The sequence below is a fragment of the Macrotis lagotis genome, chromosome 7, assembly GCF_037893015.1.
Source record: "Macrotis lagotis isolate mMagLag1 chromosome 7, bilby.v1.9.chrom.fasta, whole genome shotgun sequence".
Lineage (NCBI taxonomy): Eukaryota > Metazoa > Chordata > Mammalia > Peramelemorphia > Peramelidae > Macrotis > Macrotis lagotis.
In genome coordinates, this window is record NC_133664.1 from 67,239,693 (window position 1) to 67,252,306 (window position 12,614).

At 35.0% G+C, this 12,614-nt stretch overlaps 1 protein-coding gene across 3 annotated transcripts in view; it reads right to left on the reverse strand.

Moving 5' to 3' along the window:
* Window positions 1-676: 676 nt before the first annotated feature.
* MPP7 (MAGUK p55 scaffold protein 7) overlaps window positions 677-12,614 on the reverse strand; it is a 249,959-nt gene continuing 238,021 nt past the window's right edge. For 2 of the 3 annotated variants that reach the window (XM_074193054.1, XM_074193053.1), the window contains exons 14-17: window positions 10,355-10,448; window positions 9,195-9,303; window positions 4,751-4,894; window positions 677-2,987 (exon numbers count right to left, since the gene is read on the reverse strand). In XM_074193054.1, the coding sequence (XP_074049155.1) occupies window positions 2,808-2,987; window positions 4,751-4,894; window positions 9,195-9,303; window positions 10,355-10,448 (527 nt within the window). In that variant the 3' untranslated portion in view covers window positions 677-2,807. The remainder of the gene's footprint in view (window positions 2,988-4,750; window positions 4,895-9,194; window positions 9,304-10,354; window positions 10,449-12,614) is intronic. The other variant, XM_074193055.1, reaches the window with a different exon arrangement.

Here is a 12,614-nt window from a genome sequence, read left to right on the forward strand (position 1 = left end):
AAATGACAACAACAAGGATCAGTCTGTTCATTGGAAGAATGTACATTTTCCATCTTGATCTTGGATTGTCTTTTTATCCAATTTGATTTTTAATACTCAGACTCTTAAACCTCTGCTGTGGATGCGACTGATGATGCAGCTGGGACCTGGGACGTGTCTGTCCAGCTGCTGCCAAAGGCTCCAGAGGGGCTCATAAAGCCGGGACAAAGCCAGCCACCTCTGGCTACACCACCATGGGCCTTGGGGTGACAGACTAAGGTTTAATTAAAGCTTATATGAAGAGGTGTGCTCCCCCCACAGCTTAGCTGACATCTTCAAATCTCCATGATCCTCATTCATTAAAGTATTAGGATCTTCAGGAGACGACCTTCACACACACACACACACACACACACACACACGGTGTCCAGGTTGGATCCCAGAGGATACAGCCCAGAATGTGTCCTGGAGGGTATCTGGTGGTGATGGTCTATTAACTATATGATAACAGCACTCTTTTCTTTTCAGATTTCTAATAAGAGGAGAGAAAGTCTGGAAGTTTTCTTAACAGCAACAAAAGAACTGAACATGCACTAAATTAAGGCTTTATCCATACACAAAGTGACATGGAGAATCTGGGCAATTATTCAGACAGTGGCATTCTGAAAAATCCAACATTTTCTCAGCTGTCTGGATATTCCAGGTCATTGGGTGGTTTTTTTTTTTTTTGGTTTGTTTTTTGGATGGGGTGGGAGTTAGGAAGGTTGGATAGTGCTAAATAATACATATTTTATATAGGTAGACATGATTTAAAGGTCATTTTCATGAGTATAAAAAAAGGAAAATATTTATCTAGGACTTGTATTTTTTTAAGGGTCATCAGCCGGGGCAGCTTGAGCAGCAGCACACTTGGCAGCTCTAAAATAACAAGTTACTAGCTATGTGAGCCTGGAACAGAAATAAAAATTTCTAATAAACAGTAATAAAAATTTCACAGAATATTCACTGATTATTATTGTAATTTGAGTAAAATTTGTGTTCTAGGTATCTGTGGTAAGAAACAATATGTGTCGAGCTTAGTGAACTATTTGAGGTTTCTGTTTTTGATATTTTGCTTGTTTCACTTGATAAGTCTGAAACAAATGCGGAGAAACCCAGGCTCTTCGGCATGCACTTCAAATAAAACAGACTAGTGGCTCCCTCCACCTGTACGTGACCCATGGTCAAATATTTACATGGAATGTTGAGCCTGCTTTACAAAGTCACCATTTCAATTTACATTTTTCACATAGAATCCATTTTATGAAAACTATACTGACAAGGAATAAAAAACCCTCCTATCCCTTTCAACCCTTTTATAAATATATAAAGTTACACTAAATTCTTTTTTATTTAAACAAGACATCTAAATTCTTCTTTATATGTGTACATAAAATAATTCATTTCTAGTCCAAAATTACACAAATGTGATGATTTTAGTTAGGAAGGTCAACTGCACTCTGTGGGTGCAGGTAAATTCACTTCTGCAGTCCCAGGCACGTTCAAACTTTTTACTGAGTTTCTGCACATCAGTAGTAAATCAAGAAAAAGGGGGAAAAAATCACATTTGATTGTGTACAAATATATAATTTGTTCATTTACTATTATAAAAAAATGCAAGGAGGTTGAGATGGAGTCTGGTCAGTATTAAAAATGAATCTTGTTCTCACAGTATATAATAAAAGTTAAAATTAAATGTGAAGTTTTATAATTTAAAAGAATTAGATGTTTTTCAAGTATATGATATTAAATTGCTTATAATTTTAAATAAATCATGTATCACTCCTTTACTGTGTCTATAACAGTAACTTGTGTTTATATCTGCTTTTCAAATGTTAAACACTTTCCTATCATTTGCTGGAAAAATCTGTGACCAACTAAATCTACTTCTGCTTTAAAATGACTCCAGAAATTTTTGCCAATGATTTCAAAAAAAGCTATTTTGTTGTTAATTATCTTAAGATACCATGGAACTTATTAAATGTTAATGCCATAAGGAAATTTTTGTAAAATTCCATATATAATGTTAAAATCAAAACTTATTTTCCCTTTTCAAAGTCTTTGATATACCACTTACAAACCTGTGTAAAGTCTGTTCACAGCATGCAAACCCTTCTCAGAATATGTTTTTTAATTCCCTGGACAATTCATTTATGAAAGACTTGAAATATACACACCGTCAATAAAATGGTATAGGATAAAAAAAACCCTCAAAAATCTTAGACTTTCAGGGGACAGCAAGGGAACTCATCTTGATAGTTACTCCATTTAAAACTATGATGATCTATCCAGAAAAACCTAAGCTGTCCTGCCCGTCTCAAAGACTGCAATTTAAAGTAATGATATTACCTTCGACTGCTAACATGCAAACTTTATGGCAGTGACCACATCTGAGACTCCTGGAGCACTGATCTCCAATATATATTAAAGTCTTTAGCGACTTCTCTTTTAAACAAAAATTTAAACCTCATCGTGAATATATAGCTATATTAAAGACAACCAGATGTTGCAAAGCTTAGCTTAGAATAGAGAATTGGGCAAGACTCCATTTAAATTAAATTTAGATCTTATTTGCACACCTTCAGTCTGGTAAAGGACTCTAAAGAAGAACAAAAATCAGCATTCAACTTTATCAAACTGTAACTGCATCAGTGACATAGATTTAAAAAACAACCACCCATCCAGTGACAGAAATTTAAAAACCCTTCCACCAAAATGGCAACTATTTTCTTTTTAATCATTAACCCTATTTAAAAGATGACTCTATGAAACATTTTCTTCTTTCAGTCTTATGAATGTAACCAGCTCACTGGAACCCAATAAGTGTCTGTCTCCAATTTGTCAAAAGTTGCTTTCAGCTCATTATAAGCCATAGTGAGATCATCATTTACTATAATTTTGTCAAAAAGATGGCCATATTGACTTTCCATTATCTGTGCAGATTTAATCATTTCTTGGAAGTCTTCTTCCTACAAAAAATATTTTAAACAATCAATTATATCCCTTCACATCCATATCAAAGATATTCTGACAGTACTATATCTAGTTCTGAATTAACATTTATTTCTCTTACTCTAATAATTAAAACTGTACTCTTTAACTACAACTTCCAGAAGCTATCACTTTTAATTTTATCTGTCTGAATCTCCTCATGACTAATATTTTCCTGCTAATGCTTAGATCTTTCCTTTTCCCCTCTTTTTAAAAAACAATTGGTCATTTATTAATACAGACATTTCTGTATCAGAAATACCAGGGGGGAAATGTTTTCAGCTGTTTATTCTAATAATGTTTTGCCCAACTGCTTTATTTATACTCACTATTAGCAAAGGGATTATGCCTGACTTTAAAGAACACTAACTTTACTTTTTCAGAGTTTGGTACATTTCCAAAAGGAAGGTTATGATTGCTTTTCAGGGTCTTCTCATGTCTAATTCAATAATGGTTTTTACTTGCTTTTTTAAACAAAGAAAAAAAGGAGCTTTTTATTTGACTCATAATTATATGAGGAAATTTAAGTATACCAAATCCCAGTACTATATTACCATATTTTTAAGCTATGGAAAACTTTTTAAGTATAACTAATTTCAGTGTTCATTTTAGTGTTACACAGGATTTTGCAGCAGTATTACTGAACCATGAAATTTGAACATGGGTAGGTTACAAATCAAGAACATTAGGTAATGTGAATTATATATATCATGAAAACTATTAAACATGAATACCTAGATTTTTTTAAAAAAAATTAAAAAATTATTACTACTAAAAGAGATCTTAAAAATCAATAATGACTTTTCTTTTGGGTCAATAGTTGTAAAAAATAAAAATATATTTATGAAGTTTAAAGATAGATAGCTTTGGCATAGCTTTCCCCATTTTAATGTTTACTTTTATTGTTTGTGAGCCAAAAGCAGAACTACAATACTGAGCTGAGGCAAAAAAGAAATAATGAGTAGTCCCGCCACTAGCCATCGCAAAAATTAATGGAAAGCGAGCCTGCAAAGGTCCTGGCGTCTGTGCGGCTATGCTGCTGATCAAGCTGCCCATCGGTCTTTCTAATCACACCCAGAGGAAATATATACGGCACCAGCAACTTTGCACATGGATGACAAAAGATATATGTGACTTTTTATATTTTGATTTTTCTAAGTCTCTTTTTGTGCTGAATAAATAAAATAGTTACTGTTTTTACAAGTACAGCTCATGGAGTATTCTTGTTGATACCATTCTGTTAAATTTTCATGTTACTGTGATAAATCTGGTTGGTTATATAGTAAGTGAAAGTAAATGGCATTATGATATTTTTTACCTAATTTGTCAAGCAACTGCAAAAAACAGCTTTAATTCTTCCCTCCCTCTCTGCATTTCCTAGTGATTAAGGTTAGCTTGGAATGTCTTGATTTGTTCAAGAAAGTTATAAAGTGACCTGGGTAATAAAAATAGCTAACATTTGCATGACAAAATCCCTGATATGCTTGCCATCACGACCGAATACTGATCATCTAAAACTCGTGCTTTTCAAGATTTTAGATTTTAGTTTCTATTATAAAGATGAAATGAATTAGCAAAGAATAGAGTATAGGAGAGAGTCTGTCCCTAAGAACTATGCTAAATTTTTACAGAACTTAAGTTATATAACCTGATAACATTATGTTCTTTCCAAAGTTGATCATTACAGCACGAGCTCATGTAGGGCTGCTCACATATTTCAGCAGCCTGTTAACATACTTACTGTAAAGGGTTTTGCCGTTCCCTGATCATCTCGACTTGAAATAATCTTTGCATTTCTTCTTGTTTCTCTCAGACGTTCAATTGATGGCGGTTTTATAAATATAACAAATGGCTTAAATTCTAGAGTTCTTAAATGCTTTACTGTCTGAGAGAAAAAAAGAGATTGTGATGAGTTTGCCACATCTCTTAACAGGTAAATATGTACTTTAAAATGAATACGCTATGCAAAGAATTCTTTTTTACAGTTCTTTTAGGGCATCCAATTTGCTGACAAAATTCTTTTAGATGAAAACTGTGAGTGGCCTCTGAAAAAATGGTGGAAAATCCACCTGTTTCTGGAAAAGACTTCTTAAATATGCTCTGAGTGATGCAGAATGCAAACAGCTAAGAGATGCTTTTCAAATTAAATGCTCAAGAAATGTGATTCATTTAGGAGCCCATTAACTGCAGGGAACACATGCATCTCAAGCTCATGAAATCTCTCTGAATGTGTCTTATGTCTATCTTTCAGTTCTCCAGGAGAATTTAAGTTTCTTGAGGGCAAAGCCTCTTTGTTCCCTTGCAGAGAGCACAGAGAATTATCAACAATAGATGCTGCACTCAAATGATCAGGGCAGTAAAGGGATGAGACCCGGACAGGAAGCAGTTCTAAGAAAGCCCTTTAGCCAGCTGGCAATGCAGACCCCATCTGTAGCAGGTCCTGTTTCCACAAGGTTATTCACTTCAATTTAACAAAGATCACCTGTCCACAAAGGAGTTTACATTTTACTGGGCAGATGGGACATCCATGTAAAGAATACCGGCTTTGGAGGGAGAGAGACAGACAGATAGAGAGGAGAAGAGAGAGTGTGCCAGCTGCAGAGGGGCAGGCTTTGAGAAGGACTTTGTGGAGAAGGTGGCACTTCAGTTGTGGTTTGCAGGAACCAATGGAAGAGGTGAGTAGGGATATTATTCACAGAAGGCCACTTGTACAAAGACAGGGAAGCTGCAGATGGATTGTTTTATATGGGGAACAGCTAAGAGACCAGTTTTGTGGAATGGAAAGTGTGTGTGAAAAGGAAGGGAGTAATAGGAAGTAAAATTTGAAAGGTAAATAGGGGGCAGTCTGTGAAAGGCTTTAAGTGTTGAGGATTTTGGATTTTGACCCAGCAGAGATTTCTGAGGATGGTGGTGGTAGGAGTATGACAGAGTTAGTTTGGGGAAAATTGATTTGCAGGCTGTGGGGGAAAGAGGACAAAAGAAAGAGATGGACAGCAAGTAGATCAATTAGAAGCTATTACAAAGTTCCAGCCAAGAGTGATAAACACTGGAATTGGTGCAGAGGCTACCTGAGTGGAAAGAAGAGGGTGGATGGGAGATTTTGTGGAAGTAGGGCTGGTAAGACTTGGGAACTGACTATGGCAGTAAAAGGGTGAGGGAAGAATCAAAGACATGCACCTGGGAGACTGGAACAATGATGCAACTTTCAATAAAAAGGGGAATTTTGTAGGGGGGAAATACATTCAGTGCCCCCCTTCACCCACCAACTACCCTTTCTTGCCAATTTTCCTCTTAGTGTTGAGGACACCACCATCCTTGGTCACCCAGGCTTGTACCTGAGGGCCATCCATGGTCCTTCCCTCTCCCTCACCTCCCACAGTCAACAGTCCTGCTCTTTGGATACCAAGCCCCTCCTTTAGCCCCTCAGCAGCACAGGGGGAGATGCCATGAGTCTCCCCAGCCCCGGCTCCTACCCTATTCCATCCTCCGCTCCTCCATGACTCACTGTGCTTCCTCAAGCACAAGCACAGCCCCTTCACCTGCCCATTCAATCCACTCCCTCACATCCCTGTTTCCTTCAGGAGCAGGTACAGAACCTCTGTCTTCTCAAGTCTGATTGAAGGCCATTCCTGATTCTCCTGAGTGGTCAGCTACTTCCTTTAAAATGACCTCCCAGGCATGTGCACATGCTGTTTCCCCCATCAGAATGGGAGCTCCTTTCTAGGGGGCTGCAGCAGTTAGCAGTGTCACCTCATGGTCTGTTGTTGAAGGAAAGAATAAGGATATATAGTCTCTATATAAATCATATGCAGAGAGGAGCTGAGGAGTTCCCCATGGCAGAAAGGACAGAAGAGGAGGATGTTAGTAAGAGGCAGAAAGTCTACCTTGGAACAGTCAGACAGACAGAAACACAATTGGTTTATATAAACTGAAATAATGAGTATTTTTATTTCCTCAAGGATAACTGCTAATTTTCAAGAGAAAAAAAATTTATTCCCTGGATTTAAATACTTACCAACCACAGTGATCTAAAAATTTTTTTACAAAATTAAATATCTAGACACTGATTAACCAAATGTGACTTTTTTTTCCTTTAAAAATCTACTGATGCTTCACCAGTTCAGAAATGCAGGCAGTTTTCAGATGAAGAAATTAAAGCTATCAATAGGCATATGGAAAAATGCTTCAAATCACTTTTGATTAGAGAAATACAAATTCAAACACCTCTGAAGCACCATTTTGTACCTGTCAGACTAGCGACTATAACAAAAAAAAAAAAAGAAAATGATCAATTTGGAGGGAATGTGAGAAAACTGGGGCAATAATGCACTGTAGTTGGTGGAGTTGTGAAGTGATTCAACCTTTCTGGAGAGCAATTTGGAACTGTGCCCAAAGGCAATAAATCTGTGCATACCCTTTGATTCAGCAATAATCCCTACTAGGGCTCTATCTCAAAAAGATCATAAAAAGGGAAAAGGACTCACATGTACAAAAAATATTTATAGTAGCTCTTTTTATGGTTGCAAATAAGGGAATGCACTCAATTGGTGAATGGCTGAACAAAATTGTGGTATATGGATGAGAAGGAATATTATTATTGCTTTACAAGAAATGAGGAGCAGAGAGATTTCAGAAAAACCTGCATGAACTGATGCCGAGTGAAGTGACTAGAACCAAGAGAATATTGTACACACTAACAGCAATACTGTGTGATGAGCAATTAGGATGGATTTAGCTCTTTCAAGCAATACAGTGATCCAAGACAATTCTAAGACATGTGATGGAAAATGCCATCCACATCTAAAGAAAGAACTATGGAATCAGAATACAAATCAAGCTATACTATTTTCACTTTTTAAATTTCTTTTTTTTTTCCTTCTCATGTCTTTTTTTTTTCTGTTCTGGTTCTTCTTCTAATATGCAAATATTGGGAAGGGGAAGGAAGGGAGGGAATGGAGAACATTTTACAAAAATGAATGTTATATTGTACACCCTAACAGCAACATGGGGATTATGATCAACCTTGATGGACTCGCTCATCCCATCAGTACAACAACCAGGGACAAATCTGGGCTATCTGCAATGGAGAATACCATCTGTATCCAGAGGAAGAATTATGGACTTTGAACAAAGACTAAAAACTATTACCTTCAAATTAGGAAGAAAACCATTATATTATTATGTAATTTTTCTATCTCTCAAACTTTATTTTTCTTTCTTAGGGATATGATTTCTCTGTCATCACATTCAAACATGGAAACAATGTAAAGACTGGCAAACTGCCTTCTGTGGGGGTTGGGGGAAGGGAAGCAAGAATGGGAGAAAAATTGTAAAACTCAAAATAAATAAAATCTTTCTAAAAGGAAAAAAATGAATGTTGAAAAACTATCTCTACATGTAATAGAGGGAAAAAAGTGACAAAAAAACCCCCAAACATTTAAAAGAAAATCATAGACTCATAATATAAGACTGAAAGAGGCCTGAGATTCAAGGTCATCATTTTTAATAATAATCATTATAGCTCACACTTATATATTACTTTAAGTTTCACAAAGTGATTGTATTTTATTATATTTCTGAACACAAAACAATATCTACTAAAGATTTCGTATTTCATCCCATAGGCAACAACCACTTAATAAATGCCAGTTCACTGATTGATTCAACAAAAAGTCACCTTCAAAAATTAGGGTTTTTTTGGCTAAATATAAAGAAATGAATTTTAGTATCGTGTTGTAGAATCTCCTTAAAGCACTAAAACAAATAGCAAGCAGGGAAGACTAAAAATTCAATTGAAAAAAACACACCTTTCATCTATTGTTCCATTTATAACATCTAAGGCAATTAATACAAGAACAATTGATGAACTTTAAACACTGATTTGGGAGAGTTTGCAAGAGTCACAGATGTCAACAAAAATTGACCAAAGTACTGAAATTATGAAAGCAGATTTAGAAGTTGTTAAGGCTTCCAAGAAGCTTATTTTTTTAAATTAGAGGTTTCACAGTTTGTTTTTAAATATTTTTTTCATCTTAGAAAGGTTAGAAATGGGTCACAAAGGGTGTGGAATACAAAGTGAATTGCTACTGTTCACCTCCATTTAGAGTTTTCTCCTGGAGCCCTGTCATGAAATGCAGTCAATTAGTCGATGCCAAAGAGTCCTGACAAGTGCAGGGCTTACTTACATGGGGCTGAACGTCCAACAAACAAACCTTGTTTTTAGCCAGAACAGAGCGAACAGAGTCTATGCTTGTGCCATAATAGTTGTTCTTATATTCTCCGTACTCAATAAACCTGCAGAAAATACGAGGGAGAGTTCTGTCAGGTTCTTTTTTAAAAAGAAATTATACTTTGTAAGATATATTCATATGTAAAAGATATTTTTTTGCTGAACATATGTGATTTTTACCATGTTTTATAAAAAGAAATACTGCCAAGTACTTCAGCATGTCAATTTAAAAAAAAAAACTTCTATTTTACATTTTCAAATCAGTAACACCTGCTTGTATTACAGTCAAACAGAAAAAAGTACTTTGGTCCAACAGCGCACTAATGTTTTCCATCACCTCCTTTTCTGAACTAATGTAATGCAATAAAACAGTGGATAAGCTAAACAATAGAAACTACTGAAATTTCACTGCATGCTCCAGAATATCCAAAATCAGCTTTAGAACTAGAGGAGAAACTAGGGTGGTGGTTAATGGAACTGGAGCAGCTGATTATATCCTATAAAAATACAAACAGTTTGCCAAAGAGAAAGGAACATTTTGAAGTTTCAATAAAATCCCACAATCCTGTTTTAAAACACACATTGCTCCCTGAAATATTTAAGGTCAAATAGTAAAATTGGGGGAAAATATTCAAGCAAATGGTGCTACCATAATAATAGTTACTGTAACTTAAATCTTTGAAGAATGGAGAAGCAAGAAGTAAGGGGGGAAGTAAGGTTGCAGGATTTTCATGTAGGTCATGAATTTAATGAGAACAAGAAGTGTCTGTTCAGAACCCAGATACCCTAATATAAATTTTAAAGACACTATTGTAAAAGAATGCTGTCAAAAATATAATATTAAATTAGTAGGAAAAATATTAATATTGACCTTAAAAACTATTCTTTTATGTTTTTATGCATTAAAATGCATTAAAGAAAAGTGTTAACATTGTCAGATTTTGGGGGGGTACTTGTTTCCATTTTTTTAAGACTGAAAAATTATCAAAATAACTGGATTTCAGATGTTTTGAAAGTTAAATATTTAATAAAAGAAAAAAGATACTTGGTTACCCCAAAATGACAAATATTAATATTAGCAATTACTTTTAGACTTCTAAAAGGTTTTCTACGTACTTGTTATTTTGTACATCTGTCTCAAACAAATGCTTGGAAATGAAAATATATTCAACACCATCACTTTCTTGGCTTCTTCTTGCTCTGGTAGTATCTGTGATTTAATTAAAAAGTTTTAAATTAAGCTCCATATTATCTCACACACACACACACACACACACACACACACACACACACACACACGGCTATTATCCTTAAACAACAAATGCACAGCCAAGAAACAGTAGCATTACTAATAAAAAAGAATAGTGTATTTTAAAAATACAGTAAAGTTTCAGTAATTCAGATATTACACTGGTATTTATGATAACTAAAATACAGATTTCGGTGTCACTTGTATATGGATGATTTTTAAATTTAATGCAGGAAGGGAAAGTACTGGGGGGGCGGGGGGAGTCTATGGAAAGAAACAAGGGCCCAAGACAAGCCATGAGAAATGTATAGGCCAAGGGGAAGGGTGAACAAAGGGCATCTAGCTCCTGGCTTGAGAGATGGAAGGGTCCCCAGAGGCCATTTCAGGGTCAAAGAATCCATGCTATAGAAAGGCTAGATGCACAAAGGTATACAAGAAATAGGTAACAGAAGAGATTGGAACTCGGGTCTTTTGATTCTGGAGCTAGTGTTCTTCCCGTGTACCAGGCTTCCTGCCAATCACATAATGATCCATTCATAATCCTTAAAGTAAGTTCACAGACCTGGGTCTGGCCATGTCCTGAGTCCCTAATTTCATGGAAACTGAGACAGATACAAGTAGAACTAATCTGTAATGGAGCCCTTCAAGTAAGATGAATTCTTTATTTAGATTAGTGAGTAAAAACTCCCCAATCGTTTTTGAACAAATAGATCATACAAAAAAGGAAGAAACAGACTCTGTAACTTATTTCAGAAATTATGCAGACATTATGTCTTAACTTACTGAGAATTTATAAGAAAATGACAATAAAACTATATATATATATATATATATATATATATATATATATATATATATATATATGTACTTCGACCTAGCAATACCACCACTAGTGCAGTACCCCAAAGAAATCAAAGAGAAAGAAAAATGTCCTATACTTACAAAAATATTTATAGTAGCTCTTTTTATGGTGGCAAAGTATTGGAAATGATGAGGATGCCCATGAGCTGGGAAATGGATGACCAAGGTGTGATATATGATTGTGATGGTATATTATTTTATTTAGAAATGATGAGCAAAATATTTTGAAAAAAACATGAAGACCCATTTGAATGGATTCAAAGAGAAGTGAGTAAACTAGAACATTGTATGTAGAAAAAGCAATATTGTACTTTGATCAGTGTTAAAGATTTAACTATTTTGGGCAATATAATGATCCAAGACAATTTTGAAGGACTTATGATGAAAAATGCTTTCCACCCCCAGAAAAAGAACAGACCAAAACATAGCTTTTTAAAACCTTATTATTGTTATTATTATTATAGTTAGGTTATGCTTTCTTTCCCAACATGGCTAACATGAAAATGTCTTGCAAGATTACACATGCATAATCAATTTTAAATTCCTTACTTTTATAAGGAAAGGAGATGGGAGGGAGGGTGAGAATTTGGAACTTAAAATTAAAAAAAAAACAAATGGGAAAAATTGTTTTTACATCTAAGTTAAATATATACATATATATAATGTTGAAATAGATATAGATTATGAAACTGTATTTGCTCCTAAAATCTCAAATTATTACTGTAAAGGATATAAAATCATATCCCTTATAAATCATTCCTAAATTTGGGGTGTTATCTAATGTACTTGTGATGGGAATATCCCCTATTAAGTATCCTATTGTAAATCCTCCAGAAGGAGTTCATATAGTGTACTGGGGGGAGCCCTTCTCTAGATCACAGGTTATTAACCAGGGAGGGCACCATTATCTTCTTTTTAGAAAAAAAGATTTTGATAACTTTATAATCCTATATATTTTATTTATTTAAGACCATTATTCTGAGAAGGGATCCACTGGTTGAACCAAAGTGCCAAAATGATCAGATGACACCCAAAAGTTTAAGAAACTTTGCTCTGACTGGGTCTATACCCTGAAGAGATGAGGAAAAAGGGTAAAAACATTACTTGTACAAAAATATTTATAGCAGCCCCGTTTGTGGTGGCAAAGAATTGGAAATCCAGTAAATGTCCTTCAATTGGGGAATGGTTTAGCAAACTGTGGTATATGTATGTCATGGAACACTATTGTTCTATTAGAAACCAGGAGGGATGGGAATTCAGGGAAGC